Consider the following 16682-nt stretch of genomic DNA (forward strand, 5'->3'; position numbering starts at 1 on the left):
AGAGAACGTCAACAAAAGGTGCCCCCAAAGGCATAACTTGGTAGTGTCCAACACACACAAACACACAAAAAGAAGACCTATAAAAAATGAGGTTGTGGTTGGTTACAAGATGACTTACCATTTGGCTGACGAAGAGGATGATACACATGGATGTCCATATGGGACCACAGGGTGGGCTTGATCTTCTGTTTTTCACCGCCAGTGAATTTGTTTAGCTTCTTGATTCCCTTGCCAAACTTGAACCAATCCGTGTAGTACAAGTGGTTCTCAAACACACCCAGTCCAAATGGGTGATGTGGAGCGATTCTGGCAATGACACGACGGTCTAAACCATTGTACTTGCATGACTCTATCTTCTTTAACCTAAAAGAAGAATCTGTTTGAGTGCATGGAAAAAAACAGAGTCTGGGTTCAACCCTAGTGGCCCTTCAGGACAGTGCTTATTTCCAGTATCCTCTATAATCGTTGAAATAGTGATACTTTTTTTCAAATTACCTTCACTTGTCAACATGGGCTCAAATGTAGACAGAAATACCTAAGTCAACTTACTTAGCATCAGCCCAATATAGTCTTTTCAGGGTGTAATCAATTGCCATGCCATTTGCCCAGCCAATCTGATCAGAGACAATCACTTGTCTTGTAGCAGGGTCACCATCCATGCCTGCCTTTTCGATCCTTGGGTGATCCCCCCAGTCAGTCCAAAACAGGTTCCTAAATAACATGGAATACATAACAGAACAGGTATAAGTTACAGTGTGAAATACTCTTGACGTCCATGGGAAGCTGACACCCTTCATTCTCATTTTCCCATAAATTACAACCTTGAATTACTAAATACTGCAAAATTTTTTATTTGTCAGGCCTCACAAAAGACTCCAGAAAACGTTTTTTTCTACCTGTTTTGTTGGTCTGAAAAACATGACACAAGATTCCCAAAACACTGAAGAATCCCTCCCTAATGTTTTTAGTGATACTGTATTTTCCCGTGTACAAGTCGACCTTTCAAGACCCAAAAATCAGTCCAAAAATTCGCCCTTGACTTATACATGGGTCAAAACTTGAGATTCAAGAGCCAGTCGAATAATTAGCATAACAATTGTCTTTCAATGTTAACAAACATGAAATAAACAGCAGAACAGTTTACAATGTACGTTAGCTTAGCGATCTGTTTCTCTATATCAGAGCTTCAAGTTAAAATGCATCAACATTTATCCGCTAAATGTTAACCCGAGTCTTGTAGACACTTGCTGACTCAATTTTGTCATGAAGCACCGATATTTTTCCTGTAAATAAAGCTGTATTGAAGCTGCTCGGAGAAAACATCTTCAGCGCTTCGAACTTCTCTGCTTAGTAACCTGGCAGGATACGAGTGTGAGGACTTCTGTACCAGTACTCATCTGATTTCAAGGCTTGGCTACCATGTTCCCAACACACACGACACTTTGTTTATGGAGTCGTTTTAAAAGTCTTGAGCTTCTTTGGTGTCTTATAAAGCCACTTTTAATCTCTTCACACTTAAAAAAGGTTCGTTTGAAATCCTTAGGTTTGATTTTGTGAGCATTTGACAAAAATTGTCATCCAAAAGCCAGCATGCACATGTGTTTCTAAACTGGGTAAAACGCTCGTATACATGCCATAATAAGCTCATTAAAACTGCGTGTTGAAACTTGCTGTGATTTGTTTACATATGTGTGGTAGCTGACAGATAATTCTAAGAAATACAAGAGAAGTTTTCAAAGAAATTCTTACCTGGAAATTAAGAAAATCTAGTTTTTGGCCTAAAAAATTGGGGGTCGACTTATACATGGGATCGACTAATACACCGATAAATACAGTAAGTTTCTTAACGCTGCATTCTTGAATCTTCAGTCAAATTCAAAGAAATGTTTGAGCATGGGAGAAACAATCAAATCCACGACCAGTTGCAACAAAATGGCAGTAAATCCCTACCAACAACATGTTAATCTCTCTCTTACTATAGCTTACCCATATAAGGGATCCACGACAATGGCTCTGGGTTCATCTAATCCAGAACTGAAAAGGGTGAGTCTATTAGAACCATCAAGTTCGGCCACTTCAATCATGTTGTAGCCTCCATCCGTCCAGTACATTTTTTTGCCGACCCAGTCAATAGCAATGCCATCAGGGGTGTGAACATGGGACACAATCTGGTCGCAGTGAACTACAATAGAGTGATGACACACTGATATTAAATATTGGAGTATTGGGTAAGTCGGTCAGTTTTGACGACCACCATCTCATGTATTCTAAATGCAAATACTTCACTTACTGATATTCCACTCCTAGCAGTAGGCAGAATGTTTGTTACATGAACCTAGTTTAACAGCCTTTGCTCTCAATTTTCTATAGTTCAGTGGTAGAGCATCTGGACTAGTAACCAGGTCTCAGGTTCAACTCCTAGCTAGAAAACTTGGAATTCTTTTATCAAGTATTCTTGAGTTATTTTTGACATTATTTAAAGCTAGGGATGCTAGACTACTGTTTGTAGGCTGGGTGGGAGTAGCAAACACACATTTTGAACATGATTGGGACGATTGTCTGTGCAAATTTTAAGGTGCCAAACAACTCCTTTTCACCGAAGAGTTAAACCCCCTCCTGCATGTTCTCTAGCTCAAAACCCAAAGAGAAAAAATAACACTCAGACAGAGGTTTAGTATTTTAAACTACCTGCATCTGATCCTGGGCTTGGAATGTGCGCACGGCAAATCTTCTCTTCTCTCACATCTGTCCAGTACACATAGTTGTTGTAGTAGTCATAGTCAAGACCAACAATACCTTTCTGATCAACGACAATGTCAGTGTACTCGTTGGAGCTAGCATCCAAGGGAAGCTTACGAATGCTGTGTTGTGTTGAAAACAGCAGGTATGGTGTATGCTCTGTGTGTAGAGGAAAGAAAACAAACTTCATTTGTGACATGTGATATGCAAACACTGTTTGGTAGTTACGATTATTTAACAAATAAACAACCCACTTAAAACATTTAGAAGTACATGTAGCAGTTTAATATTCTAATGCCTGCCTAAGTAATCAAATTTAAAAGCCTAGGCCGACTTGGTACTGTCAGGTCTGTGATACTTTCTCTTTGTATCAAATTATAAAGTGTTACCTAAAGCTCTGCACGTCTTTTTATCAGGCTCCAAACCATAACCTGGTTTACAAGTACACTTGTAGCTTCCTTTTGTGTTGGTACACTGTTGAGTGCACTGTCCATACACATCACACTCATTGATATCTGAAAAATGCAATTTGTAATTCAATGCCATGCACATGTTTTTGGAATAAGATAAGTTTGGTTGGAGGAAAGGGGAAGGATGGAGACTCCCATATCACAAGGTAAATCACAGATTTTGGTCTCATGCAGTTAGGATGTTCAGGATGAAACCCCAATATTTAGGGTGCAGTCAAGGAAATAATTAAAAAAACCGCTGTCCTTTCCATTTTAAGTGGTGTCTTTTAGGGGTCAAATAAGGCTCTAGCCACACCCAGATTGGCCTCTTTTACGGGTTTAATTCACATTTTACGGCAATTATCCCCAACATTTTCTTTTTTAGTAACTCTGGCATTGTTTAACTGAAGTTTAAGTGTTTTCAACAAGTATGGAAGAAACTTCACACCTGAAGTTCCCTAAACAAAGAATCCAAGTTTGAAGTAGCTATGTGACTGTACATATTTTGGGGGGGAACATCACAAAATGATACCAACTGTGTTGGACTTTGGGCATGGAAGTTTGTCAACTTCAAATGACTGACAACGAATCATGCAATGATTGACACCTTAACTTAGATCATGTTTTGTCAAGGCATGTTCACGTTTAGATGCAGACAATGATAAATTGCTTTCAAAAAAATGACAACATTTAAGTGACATACCATCACATGTTCTCTTGTTTTCAGCCAAGGTGAAGCCAGTATGGCAAGAGCATTTATAGCCAAATGTTAGATCAGTACAAGTATGTTGGCAGTGGCCATTATGGTCCATACATTCATTAATATCTGAAAAAGTACACAAAAACAGATCACAATAACCACATTAAGCACTGCTTGTTTATAAACAATTCACATATGCTAAGAGGATAATACTAACCAATCTAAGTAATTGCTGTTTAATTATAAATAACACTCCTAAGTATTTTGCAGAACTCAAAAGTGCAATTAACTTACCGCAATTCTGTTCTTCATCCTCTCCATTGGGGCAGTCTTTTCTTCCATTGCAGAGTTTGGTTTTTTCAATGCATAATTGTGTGCTTCCACACTTGAATTCTTCCTCTGTACATGTAACTATTACAGAAAGTCAATTATTTACTGTTCCTCCAAGAATTCAAAATAGTGGGGCTCAACTACAATGAAATACTACCACATATAAAACTTAAGAGTTGGAGGCTCTTCAAAAAAACAAGTTTTAAAAAGTACTAAAATTAAAACTACCTTTTAAGATTGTGCATGACTGTATGAACCACAGAATATTACCACTGAATGTATATATTACTTAAAACCAAATTAGTTGCCGCTTCTGATTAATTGCTCAAAGCAACTAACCAAGCTATTTACTCACCACAATTTGACTCGTCTGAGCCATCCTCACAGTCTGATGTCCCGTCACATCTTTTAGAGCTTAGTATACAACCTCCACCATGACAAGAAAACTGGTCACTGGTGCAGTTTCCAACAGCTAAATCAACAAAAACATGCTACTCGTCAGTTTAATTATGCTCATGTCAAATCACTAACCCACTGAGAGAGAAAAAATACATTTAAATAATATACCTCTTACTAACTGAGTTCGAGGTTTGTACTGTAAGTTACAGACCAAGTTTTTCCCCCTTGATTTATGGCCAAGCTCGAAGCATGAGGGTCATAAATTGAAGGGAGAAAAATGAGGATCCACAAGTTACAGCATGGACTGAGAAGATGAGGTTAGTAAGATATTTATTATATCTCTACAGCATGTCTGACGGGTTCAGAAACTATTTCTATTCGCATGGAATGGCTTCAAATTTGTGACGCATGTCAAAAGCAAAACAAGTCAATTTCACATCATTGTAACATTGTCAGCATGTGTTAATACACAAGTTAAAGTAAAAGAAAGTTTTAAACTTTTACTTGCTTTGAAAGTTAAGAACACTTGGCAATAATTCACAAAATGTTGTGGCCACAAAAAACAGCTTTAAATTTTAGTGGGCAGAACATTAAAATACAGCCCTTAAATTGACCAATCACAGTTTGCAAATAAGACTGAGAGTATTAATAAATCTTAAGATCCCCCCAATTGTCCCCAGGAGTTTAAATGGGGTACGACAAGTGCATTAACCATTGGCAAGACATACATAGTCATGCCTAATGGCAACCCTGAACTTAAATGGAAGACGTGTTGTTTACTACCTGTAATAATGTGAAATAATTTTAAACCCTATTAAAGGAACCTTGGTCATAACAAGCCAGGTATATATTGTTTTTATTTTTTCTGATGGAATTTATAACAATATACAAGAAAATATTCTTTGACTTCGCGCAAATCATCTATACTTACGGCATCCTTGCTCATCAGATCCATCAGGACAATCATCTTCTCCATCACACCGCCAGTGGCCTTGAATGCAGTGTCCATCAGCACAGTGAAACATTTTTGCCGAGCAAGTGGATGGACGAGATGTTACATTTACACAACCAGCTTCATCTGACCTATCAGGACAGTCTTCATCTCCATCACATCTCCAGCGCCTTGGAATACACTGCTGATTTCCACAAGTAAACTGGTTTGAACTGCAAGTTTTGGAAGCTGACATTGGGAGTGAAAAATTAACAGAAATTGGTGAGGTACAATATATTTAAACCGTGAAACAGAATGCCAGAACAAACTTGGCAAGAACATGTACCTCTCAGATACACAAATGTTATTAAACTAATGCATGTAGCTTGTACAATCAATAACCAATTACATGTATATATAGAACAAAAATAATGAAATCATTAACATTTTCTCTTATTACTTAAAACTGCATAATAAACTCAGGTACTTTGTGTGATCTTTGACTGTTATTTCTGGCAAATAAATTATGTATACTTTTACACCTTACATTTAAAACTAAGCCTAATAAGTTGTAAATTGGTATGTGTGTGGACAACAACTATCACCTTCACTTCAACAGTTTAACTGCCAACAGTTAAATCAATTGGCTATTAAATGTACAACTTTATTGTACATGACAGGTCCACTCACAAAAAGCCCCCCTACAAAACACGAGTCTTCTTTGTATACCCGCGAATTACGAGTTCATTATTAGACAATAAGTACTCACATTATATAACCATCTATTCATTTACAACTTGTGTGAGCATTACATTAAAATATAGCAGCCATACACTACATCATCTTTGTTACAGAATAAACTGTTTCTTACTGCACTGCTGGGGATCTTCATCAGAGTTGTCTCCACAGTCATTATCTCCATCACATAACCAAGACTGAGACACACAATGGCCATTGGAACATGAAAAGTCATTAGAAGAACATGTTGCCTGCTCTGAGAAAGAAAATACAATAAAAATTATTCAGAGTTTTACACAGTCTTTCAACCTTCCTCTAAAATGCTGGCACATTAAAGATTATTGGTGCTATATAGCTGTGAAACAACAACTGATCTCTTTAGACTTCATTTCTTAACTTGAGCAAAAGTCTTGATGAAAAGTTCTGAAAGCAACAATTATCCTTCAGAAGTTGCAACCATCTTATAGGCGGTGATAGAAAAATGCACAGTGGAAATTTAGCAATAACGTAGTCCCTTAAAACTATATAGTGTTAGCCTGTAAAAGCAGGAGTTAAAAACAAAGCTTATGAATGTCAGAAACTTATCAAGTGTGAGATGGTTTCGATGACTATATATAATTTTTAACCAAAAATTTTAAACTTCTCATTAGTTAATAGATAATAGTTTTTTCTAATACCTCCACCAGCTTCAGCGCACTGAGCCTCATCTGACTTATCCCCACAGTCATCCTGTCCATCACATTTCCATTGGGCTGAGATGCATTTGCCATTGTCACATTTAAATTCTTTGGGTCCACATGTTCTGTTTCGATCTGAAAAGTATGCAATGCAGTACTATTAAAAAATTGATTGTTGTTTACAAAATATCCATACCTACTCTACAGAGGTTCGTTACTGGGAAGTTTCCACGAGGAAGTTTTAGTAAGCTTATTCAAGCTTTAATAATTTGCAAGCACGTAAAAGAAAAAGTCAGGATTTATCAATGTTTCAAGGTATCAGTATGAACACAGAAATCAAATCTGCCAAAGTAAATTTTTTTGCATTTCCTTTAGTGAAATTCCATTAAATTTAACATAATAGTTGGGCTTTGGCTTTGTTATTTTTTTTGCAAGGGGAAAGGGGGGGAATCTATATGACAAGTACTTGTGCAGAAAAAAAAAGACAACAATTTTCAAAAGACAGAAGACTGTATAACCACTGAAAGAAATGGGAGAAATTATTTAAGCCCCATATAAAAAATTACAGAACATTACTAAAAATCTTATTTGCTTGAGCCATTTTAACGTGAGACAAAAAAATATGGATGGCTGTACTTGCAGAACACTATTTCATTACTGCTTTTCACATAATTTTATTTTGATCAGTTTGAGTGAACTGGAAGTAAAAGCAAATACAAAAAGCCACCTTTCAAATTATTACACTATCATACACCCAGATATGTCCAGGAGTGCATGCTAATGAGATGCAGGATCTTTATGATAAGCATCACAATTTAAAAAAGTCACCAAAACACACATAATAATGTCAAATATGAAGTAGAGTCAAACCTCCGGTTGTGACCACGTCTCGTAAGTGGCCACCTCTACTCAGTGATCAGTTTTCCAAAATACCAAAAGTTTCCATGTCAAATCACTATATTTGGAAACTCTTGTAGGCGATCAGCTCCTGTAAGCGACTGCGACCACTTTTAGGGCTAGAAGTTTGAAATTTTCCTTTGTTTCTAATCTCCTGTAAACGACCCCTTAACAGATAATAGAGCGGAAACTGGATAATAAGGTGTTGTGACATTGTCATGTTCCTGGATAGTACAGGGGATGGAAATGTCTTGATGGGAAGAATCAGATTTTTTCTTGAAATTAACTTTTCCAATGAATAAGGCATTTAAAACATGGGGCAAGTCTCTGCAGTTACCATATGCTAATGAGGCAAAATTTTGAGCCAGTATGGTCTAAGCTCTTATAAGCAACCACCTCCCATAAATGACCACCTAGGCTTGACATTTTGGGTGGTCGCTTATGGAAGGTTCAACTGTAGTACAGGGTTTCTTAATTTAATGCTTTCACCAGGAGGGCAACTGGTTTTCACAGGCGGGCAAAACTATTCAATTTGAATTTTTTCATGAAAAAAACCTTTCAACTAGGTGGTGAAACCAGCTGGGCAAAATTGTCTTCACAGCTGGTAAATCTGCCCGGTGCCTGGCCCTTAATGAAGCATTTGGTAATATGAAAATGACACTTTGTGATGCTTCTCATAAGGAGCATGCATCTCATTAACATTCAATACTGGACATATGTGACATGTACCACACCACAAATGATCACCCTATATGGAGCTTAATCATAAAAATATTAAATTGTCAGTATACCACAGTTTAGCTCATCTGATCCATCATAGCAGTCATCATCTCCATCACACTTCCACAACAATGAGATGCACCGTCCATTTGCACACTGAAATTGATCTTGACGACAGGTTGGGGGAGCTATGCAAACAACCAAAAGCAACTTAAATATATTTTCACAGGACATGTTGTTGATTTTAAACTAAATATAACTTAAGATAACCTAAAAATATAATACAATATATAATAACTGTCTAATATGTCACCTTGTGAAGAATATTTACTAACAAGATTGACGTATTTAGTTCTGTTAGTTGCACGCTCAGTGGAGCTACATAGTAACATATCACTAGTTTTGAGGGTTTTTTTTGGTTTATTCTTCAAACAAAAATCCCTCATATATTGGCATAATAGCTAAACTTTACATGTTTGAAATGGATAGCTGTAAATTAAAATAAGCTCTATTCTGGTGTATGCAGATGGCAAAAAAAATAGAATAACAATAATTATTGCATTTCCTCTGTTTAGGGGTGACAAGTTATTTTGGTGCAGTGTCTGTAGTATACTGTTTGGTCTCTGACTACTGGCATGGGAGTCCATCTTTACACATGCTCAAAATTTACAGTCTTCCATCTGGGCCATAAACTGGTAAACAGCTTGGAAACATAGGTTGAAAGGGACATAATTTGTAATTTCCTCAATGTTTAGAGGTCACAACCTGTTTTCTTGTAGTGTATTGTTTGGTCCTTGTTCTAATTCTTGTTCCCATTATGAAGGAAGAAATGCAATTTTTAACTAAGTTTGTTTACATCTGTAACACATGAAGTTATGACAAGATTGCTTTGATGTAACAGGGCATATGCAAATGGTTCCTCTGCCTCTGATCATAACAGGAGATCAGGCGGGATCAACTTGATCACTAACATTCTTGAAATAATTTCTACTTACGACATCCATCTTCATCAGAATTGTCCCCACAGTCATCTTCTCCATCACATTTCCAACGAGCAACAATGCACTTTTCATTAGTACAGGAAAACTGATTGTCAGCGCAAGGGTAAGGACGTTCTGTTGATACAACAATGTGTGAGAGCTCGTGGTGAACTGGGAACAAGTTGCCTCAGTTCCCTAACGGGAATTTTCTCCCGGGACACGAGAGACAGTATTTTTTCCTGTTTGAAAACTGGAAAAATCACATTTTGTAACGCTGAATAAACTCTACCTGGGAGTCTAGTAAACAGAGGTTCAGAATTAACAAAATGACAACCAAACAATCATATGTCAGTCTCTGACTCACAAGAGAAATCAAACATGCCAACTATGTCTTGCCGTCTGAATTTAAAAGAGGCTTTTATCCACAGGTACCCGTTAAATAAAGAAGAATCAAGATCACACTGAAACTTTCTAATCTTCAATAATCAATAGCCCCTTGGCTGATGCAACAGCACGCGCCAGACAGATGTATGGACAGTGACTTCCTCTGATCCGTAACAGACAGATCGAAAGTCAAAACACGTTGGCGGAAGTCTTTATGATAAAGGGAAGGAAACTAAAAGTGGAAGAATATTTCCATTTCAGTAAGCATGGCAAAAAAGCGAACGAGGTGTATATCGATCTCTGAAGGAAGACTCGCGCGTCGCTACCTCGCCCTTTTGCGCCAATATTTCAAACGATGGTCCCTCCAAATGTAAACGCGACAGTGACGATCAAATATTCCAGCGATTTTAATAGGTTGACTAAAAAAGACAATGCGGCGCGCCAAGTTTACTTAACACACCTTGCAAAATAGCCGCGAACAACTTTCACACGCTCGAGAGTCTCTTTTCTCGTTTCATTTGTGAGATTGTACTGCCTTCACAACGACCGTACATCGACAAAAAGATAAAATCATTCCCACGGAATGGCAAAGGACTTGAGAAAGCCCAATATTGACCTACTTACGAAAGGATGATGAAACAACCCGTGAAACACTTTCATCAATGAAATACGCAGAACGCCCACGTTGCTATTCAATTTGCATAAGACCTTTACTACAATAGTCACCAACACGACACTTCATTTTAATCAAGAAATAGTATATCTTTCAAAAAAATTCAGCAATGTGCGACTAACAGATAACCTCTACACGAACAGTGTCCTTAGTTAGAAGATTTTGGATTTTTTAATAAATAAAAATGGTCCGAAAATATAAGCTTATATCGATAAAAGTAAACAACGCCAGCTTCTCTACGCATCAATGAAAAAGTCGCCAAAATTTAGCGCGAAGAATTTATTTCACTGTAAAAAGTTTGAAAAGGAAGAATATGCTTATAACAAGGCGAATTTGATTTTAAAATAGATCTTAATATTAAGACTTAACTGGAGTTGCAATTTGATACAAAGGAGTAAACGATGTCTACACGTTCCATGAAATACGCGCCATCTCCCCGACAGCGCTTACGAGAAAATACTCCTGCTTTTATAACAAGTCAAAAGACTTAATTCCAAGAAAATGTTGTCCTTTTAAAACAAAACTACGATACAGCAGGTTTTCGAATAGGTTGTTGTTACAACACGTGGTCTCAAAGCTTTCTTCTTAGTACTTACCAGAGTCTGCGTTCGTAGTTGTGAGACACACAAGGCAAGCTGCCACGCACCAACATACCGCCTTGGTCAGAGGAAGCATTTTACTTTTCGCTTCACAACAACGGGAAAAAGACCGTATGTACTCCTTCTCAAATTTACGCCTAGGTAGATACTAGAAAATAGGGTTTGCACTGTTGAATTCGTTTTAAGTCAAGCCAACCACGTTGGACTTTGGAATGAATACCGGTAAAACTAATGAGTGAATGAATGAAAAACTCACTGTTTTGTTGACAAATTGAACGCATGCTCACGAGCGTGGCGCGGGAAAAATGACGCAATCTTGTCATGTGACGGTGTGGGCTGTCCCCGTGGCTAAGTCAACCGGTTCGCTGACTGTACGACCAGAAATATTCCTACAAAACAGGCAAAAACGAACTTAAAAACCGTAAAAAGATATTCGGGTTTGACTATACAGTCTTCGATCCTTTGCTGTTGTTTTGTTGTCATATCCAATACCCCAGCTGTCGCAGGCACATTTTAGATGGCCGGCTGTGTTACGCTGCTACGCGAGCGTGCTTCCTGAGGGATTCTTTTAACGGGAAAATAAAATATCTTAAAATAATAATAAAAAAAAAAACGTAAGAAGACCCTTAGAAAGGCGCTTACATTATCTTAGAGTTCAGAGAATTCACGAGTTAGCAGATCGGTGAAGAAGTTAAACAAATATAACCATTAGCCGTCGGGATTGCGATTAGTCCACCATTCGCCTCTCCCTTGGGCTTGGTTTGGCACACGAGTTGATTAACTTATACTTGTTTCACTAGAATTTGGAACGATCGTGAGAAAAACAAGACTATACTATTTTTTTCTAAATTTTTCCCCAGTGGAAACTGAAATAGCGTGGAACTGTTTTCAGGTATCAAGGTCGACGTGCTATAAGGAAGTATTGCTTGAAACTGCGTCACAGCGTGGTTAATATTAGCCCCGGTTTCAGTGGAGACGAACGTAAGTTTTAATATATCTCTCGAGTTAATAGTTTTCCGTCAGCCGTCAACCGGATGTGAAATCTTTTACTGGAACACCTGACTAACTATCAAAACAAATTTTCTCTATTCTTAGATCTTCCTAACTTCTGACAGACGGCTTAATTACGAAAAGAGAGAATATCGCCGAGTTCTTGGAACATGCCGTGAATCATTTTCCTTATAATTGGTTGCTTTGAATATTTAATACCTTAATTGGCCGGCTAAACGAAGACACAAAACTACTCAACGGTTTCGAAAGAGCGCCAACATCTTCCAGACGATTAAAAATGAACGGCTAAATAGAGTCAAATCTCGATATATTGTAGTTACTTTTGTAATTTCATAGTCTCTCCTATGATGAAGGCGGACGCCATGGATGCCAACTCAGTTAGCGGCTGATTTCCAATCCACCAGGCTGCTCCATGACAATTATGCACTTTGTTGTTCAGGTCGAAGCTGTTTAGAAGTCACCAAGTTTTCAATTTATCTCCCAACCTTAAGGTAAAAATTTCGGCGGAATTCGATTTTGGCAAACCCCTTCGGGTGTAGACATAGCATTAAGCGTGTTACTTTCACATCAGTCGTAGATGATTAATATTGATGGCGATAGTTCTTGAAGGTTCCTCACCGGCTAAAACACCAAAAAAATCAACGTTCTCATAAAAGCCACATGCTAGTATATTCTGCTCTCTGTTTCCACTCGAAGCGTTTTAGTACATTGTAAGCATTACTCATACCATTGACTTCCTTTGCATAAAACGGTAATTCGACAATAAGACTCATAAAGACAATACATTTTGTCCGTGAAATGCCCCCATCAACCACAAAATCCATGATTTGAATAAGTTTCGCGCCGTTCAAAGGCGGTCTCGTGTTTGTTTACATGCTCGTCATTGTTCAAATCTTGGCCGGGAATGTTTCCTATGCGAGCTATTTTTTTTGTTTAACTTGTCGTAACCCCAAAAAGGACGGGAAATTGTTCCATATTCAGAAGACATCATTGTCTTTCTTAAAACGGCTTAAAATAGTATGCGTCGTGAACGAAGTTGTTAGCCTTATGTCAATCAGGAGTTTCGAAACGTCTGGAAATCAGTAAAACCTCGTGTTTGTTAGCGTTTTCGATATAGTAAAAAAAAAAGTACAATCGTTGAACGAAAAGAGGCGACGTTGTACTATTTATGGTAGAAGTTTCTTGGCTGGAGTTGATAGAACCGGAAACTCTGGTCAGGGCAAAAATAAGCAGTGTAAATATTTAACAGCATAGATAATTCGCCGAGAGTTCCTGCGTCAAATTTATAAATTTACAATTGTAATTTCTTTACTGGGGTGAATGGGTCCTTTCCGAGTACCATCGTAAATTTTCTTCTCGCCTCGTGACTTTTTGTACGTCATCACGATCTTCATTACGTCATCATGACTCAAACGAGGTTTTTGCGTCGGTGAGTTTGACGCGAACAGAGATGTACTTTTTCGCTTATTGCTCTGGGCACTTCAGCTAAGTACTAGTAACAATAAGGCTGTTTGCGCCGTCAGCGTGATACCCAAATTACTAAAACATTTAACGTTGCCGGAGGCCGTTGAGGCTTGATATTGTCATACAGTGGCTTCCCGCTTTTTTCCGGTCATACAAGTACAACGGGAAACACCTATGGCCAGGGACAGATCATAAGCAATAGATGTCTTATCAGAATGGACTACAAGGATGGTTCAGTGGTATTGTGTGGCACGAAAGGTTTATAATAATGAGGGTTATTTTTTTAAAGTTTTGTGTCTGCAGGCAGCTGATCACGATTGCTATCTGGAGCTGTCAGCTCTGGTTAGATGTAAATCTTACCCAAAGGACTGAAGATTTCAGATTAAGCCTGATACAAAGCACATGCCGGTTGCTATCAATATTTCATTCGGAGATCATGGTACCACGTGTTTTAGGGGCGCACAAGCAGGGCACAAGCAGATTGCTATTCATCCCAGAACACCCCAGCTATATGCGCTAAATCATCACAGAAGCCATATTGATGGCCCAAAACAACGAACCGGCGGTCATGTTGGTGTCCCCCGGACGTCCCAAGCCAATCCTGTGAGTGTTGAACTCGTTTCTTACCCAAGCACTTTCTTTTGTTCCAATGAACTTGTACGGCTGCTGGCCTTGAGTGAAAACGTTCAATAGCTGGTAGTAATCATCGTGATCATACCGGGCTTTACAAATACACCAGATAACGCCTGCTGTTGTTTTTTATCTGACGTCATTTCAGCAAAGCTGGTAAAAAGAAAATCCCGGGCAGGCAGGCGTCTGGAAGGATCTAAACAGTAATCAATACGGAACCTACATTGACTTCGTAATAAACTTTCCAGCTTTGGTATTACCATTTCCCTAGTTTGTTAGGGTTACATTTCACATGGAGTATGGTCACTACTACGAGTATCAAAACTAAAAGAGAACCCTGCATTATGGAGTGTAGCGGTCACGTTATGCAATTTATTTCACAGCCACTAGTATGGGATTCGAAACACTTGCAGTTGTCCACTCTCTGTGCTCAAGTGGGGGTATTTTTTCTTATTTTCTTGTCCTTAGAAATAAGCTCCTTTCAGGCTTGCATCAACTGTGCTATCTTTTTATTTCAAGTACAACATGTTGGAAATGATTCCGCCCGCGACCCCTCCTGTCTATTGGTGGAAATAAGTGTAACTAGCATCAAGTCCCGCGCTGTGATTGGCTACCCAAACGGGCAAGATGGCGCTATCTTGCCCGTGTCCCTCAAGAAAAATTTGTTCCTCATCCCATACAATAAATCCTTTATTGACCTAGCGTGAGGTCAAGATGGCGGGATATTGGCCTCGTTCTGTTTTTGGGTGCTTATGGACCTCGATTACGGTCGGTCCATAAACACGCAAAAGAAGACCTGGCCAATATCCAGCCATCTTGACCTCACGCTTGGTCAATAACCCATATGTACATACTGGTGAGTAAGCTACAAAAGTTAAATTATTTTATTTCATTATATTGTGGAGTTGGTCGTGGACATCCATACTTAAGCTGTATATTGCTCTTTTAACTTTCTTCGCCGGACGAAAACGTGACCTGTAATAGTTGGAACATTTTTCTGGTTTCCGGTATATTGGGTATTCCGCCTTTTCCGACTTTCTTGTTGATGCGGCACTAGGTTTCGTTTGATTTCATTCGGTTTTCTTTTCAATCAAGCGTGTTCAAAATTATAATTCTGACTGCCTGTGTGGTTTATAGATCGATTCCTAACATTATGGTGCAAACAATGTAAAATATAGGCATAATGGCATGTTAACTGAAAAATGGATTCGATTTGTAGACTTTCTGGTGTCAGAATAAGGAAGCAAAGATGGTACTGGTGAAAATGGCTGTCTCAAAAATTAATTGACTCGATCACTCAAGAAACTATAAATCTTGAGCCACAATATAACCAATGCACTATAGATCTTTCCGATAAGGATATTGAGTTCTGACAACAGAAAAACATGCAAAAAGAACCTGGAAAAGTCTGCGTACAACACCTTTTAAATTTCTAAACTGAGATTTTCAATCGGCCCTCTTTCTGGCACACGTACAGGATCGGATCGCCCTAAAAATACTTCATCGGCTCTCACAGTGCCTCTCAGCTCGGCACCCAAGAATGTATCAATACAAGTGTGGGTATATAGGTATAAATTTAGGAAAAATACTTGCTGGCGGTAATCTGCTGCAAACTAGCTTGCATCCTATCCGGGCGAATTGTAATCAGACTCTCTTAGTAGTCATCTTGTTGGACGGCCAGTGAATGAACTATATGGCTTCCCCGATTTCTTATTACGTTCGAGCGGTTCTCGGCCCCAGTCAAGTTGGAGACTGTATTCCATCTTGCAGGAATCTTGTGGCAAAGTCCTTCGAATGTAAATTTTGATCTTGAAAGACTTCCTGAGTGTTCAGGCTACCTGCTTTGACATCCACTCCGCCAATCAACCGATACAGTAAGAGTCCAATGACAGCAAAATCATCTGCTCTGACAGGCAGGCTGACTGAAGTACGCCTGCCTTGTCGTTCATTCTTTTCCCAGTAGATCGGACTAATTTTTTGTTCATTCAACGTCAGAATAATAAGAATAACAAACATTTCTCCCCTCTTTCCATTAACAATCCTATCTTCCGCTTAATCTCATTCGTCGTTGAGACAACCAGCAAAAGCAGTGCGCCATTTTTCTCGTTGTCAAACTGAACTAACGCGCAAAACTTTTAAGCAAGTCGCAGAAACAAAACTTAACGGTATAACTCGTTAGGTGTTCACAAATTTAAGTTTGATCCTTGATATTATAATTAAAAATTGCTTCTTAACCAGACGTTTAACCACAAAAAAAACTGAGAACAAAATAGACGACCACGGTAAATCGGCGTGTTTACCAATCGTATAGCGCACACCGCAAATCTCTCGCGCCGCACGGCCAGCTGGGAACTGGAAATT

At 38.6% G+C, this 16682-nt stretch overlaps 1 protein-coding gene across 1 annotated transcript in view; it reads right to left on the reverse strand.

Annotated features, from left to right (window-relative positions):
• The window catches only part of LOC145479667 (uncharacterized), a 30826-nt gene extending 15629 nt beyond the window's left edge, over positions 1–15197 (reverse strand). The window contains exons 1-14 of the mRNA XM_081458083.1: positions 11214–15197; positions 9576–9695; positions 8652–8768; positions 6964–7098; positions 6420–6542; positions 5549–5797; positions 4574–4690; positions 4183–4299; positions 3892–4014; positions 3129–3254; positions 2689–2898; positions 1987–2182; positions 550–711; positions 119–363 (exon numbers count right to left, since the gene is read on the reverse strand). Coding sequence (XP_081314209.1) covers positions 119–363; positions 550–711; positions 1987–2182; positions 2689–2898; positions 3129–3254; positions 3892–4014; positions 4183–4299; positions 4574–4690; positions 5549–5797; positions 6420–6542; positions 6964–7098; positions 8652–8768; positions 9576–9695; positions 11214–11292 — 2119 coding nt within the window. The 5' untranslated portion in view covers positions 11293–15197. The remainder of the gene's footprint in view (positions 1–118; positions 364–549; positions 712–1986; positions 2183–2688; positions 2899–3128; positions 3255–3891; positions 4015–4182; positions 4300–4573; positions 4691–5548; positions 5798–6419; positions 6543–6963; positions 7099–8651; positions 8769–9575; positions 9696–11213) is intronic.
• Positions 15198–16682: the final 1485 nt, after the last annotated feature.

The sequence above is a fragment of the Orbicella franksi genome, chromosome 2, assembly GCF_964199315.1.
Source record: "Orbicella franksi chromosome 2, jaOrbFran1.1, whole genome shotgun sequence".
NCBI lineage: Eukaryota > Metazoa > Cnidaria > Anthozoa > Scleractinia > Merulinidae > Orbicella > Orbicella franksi.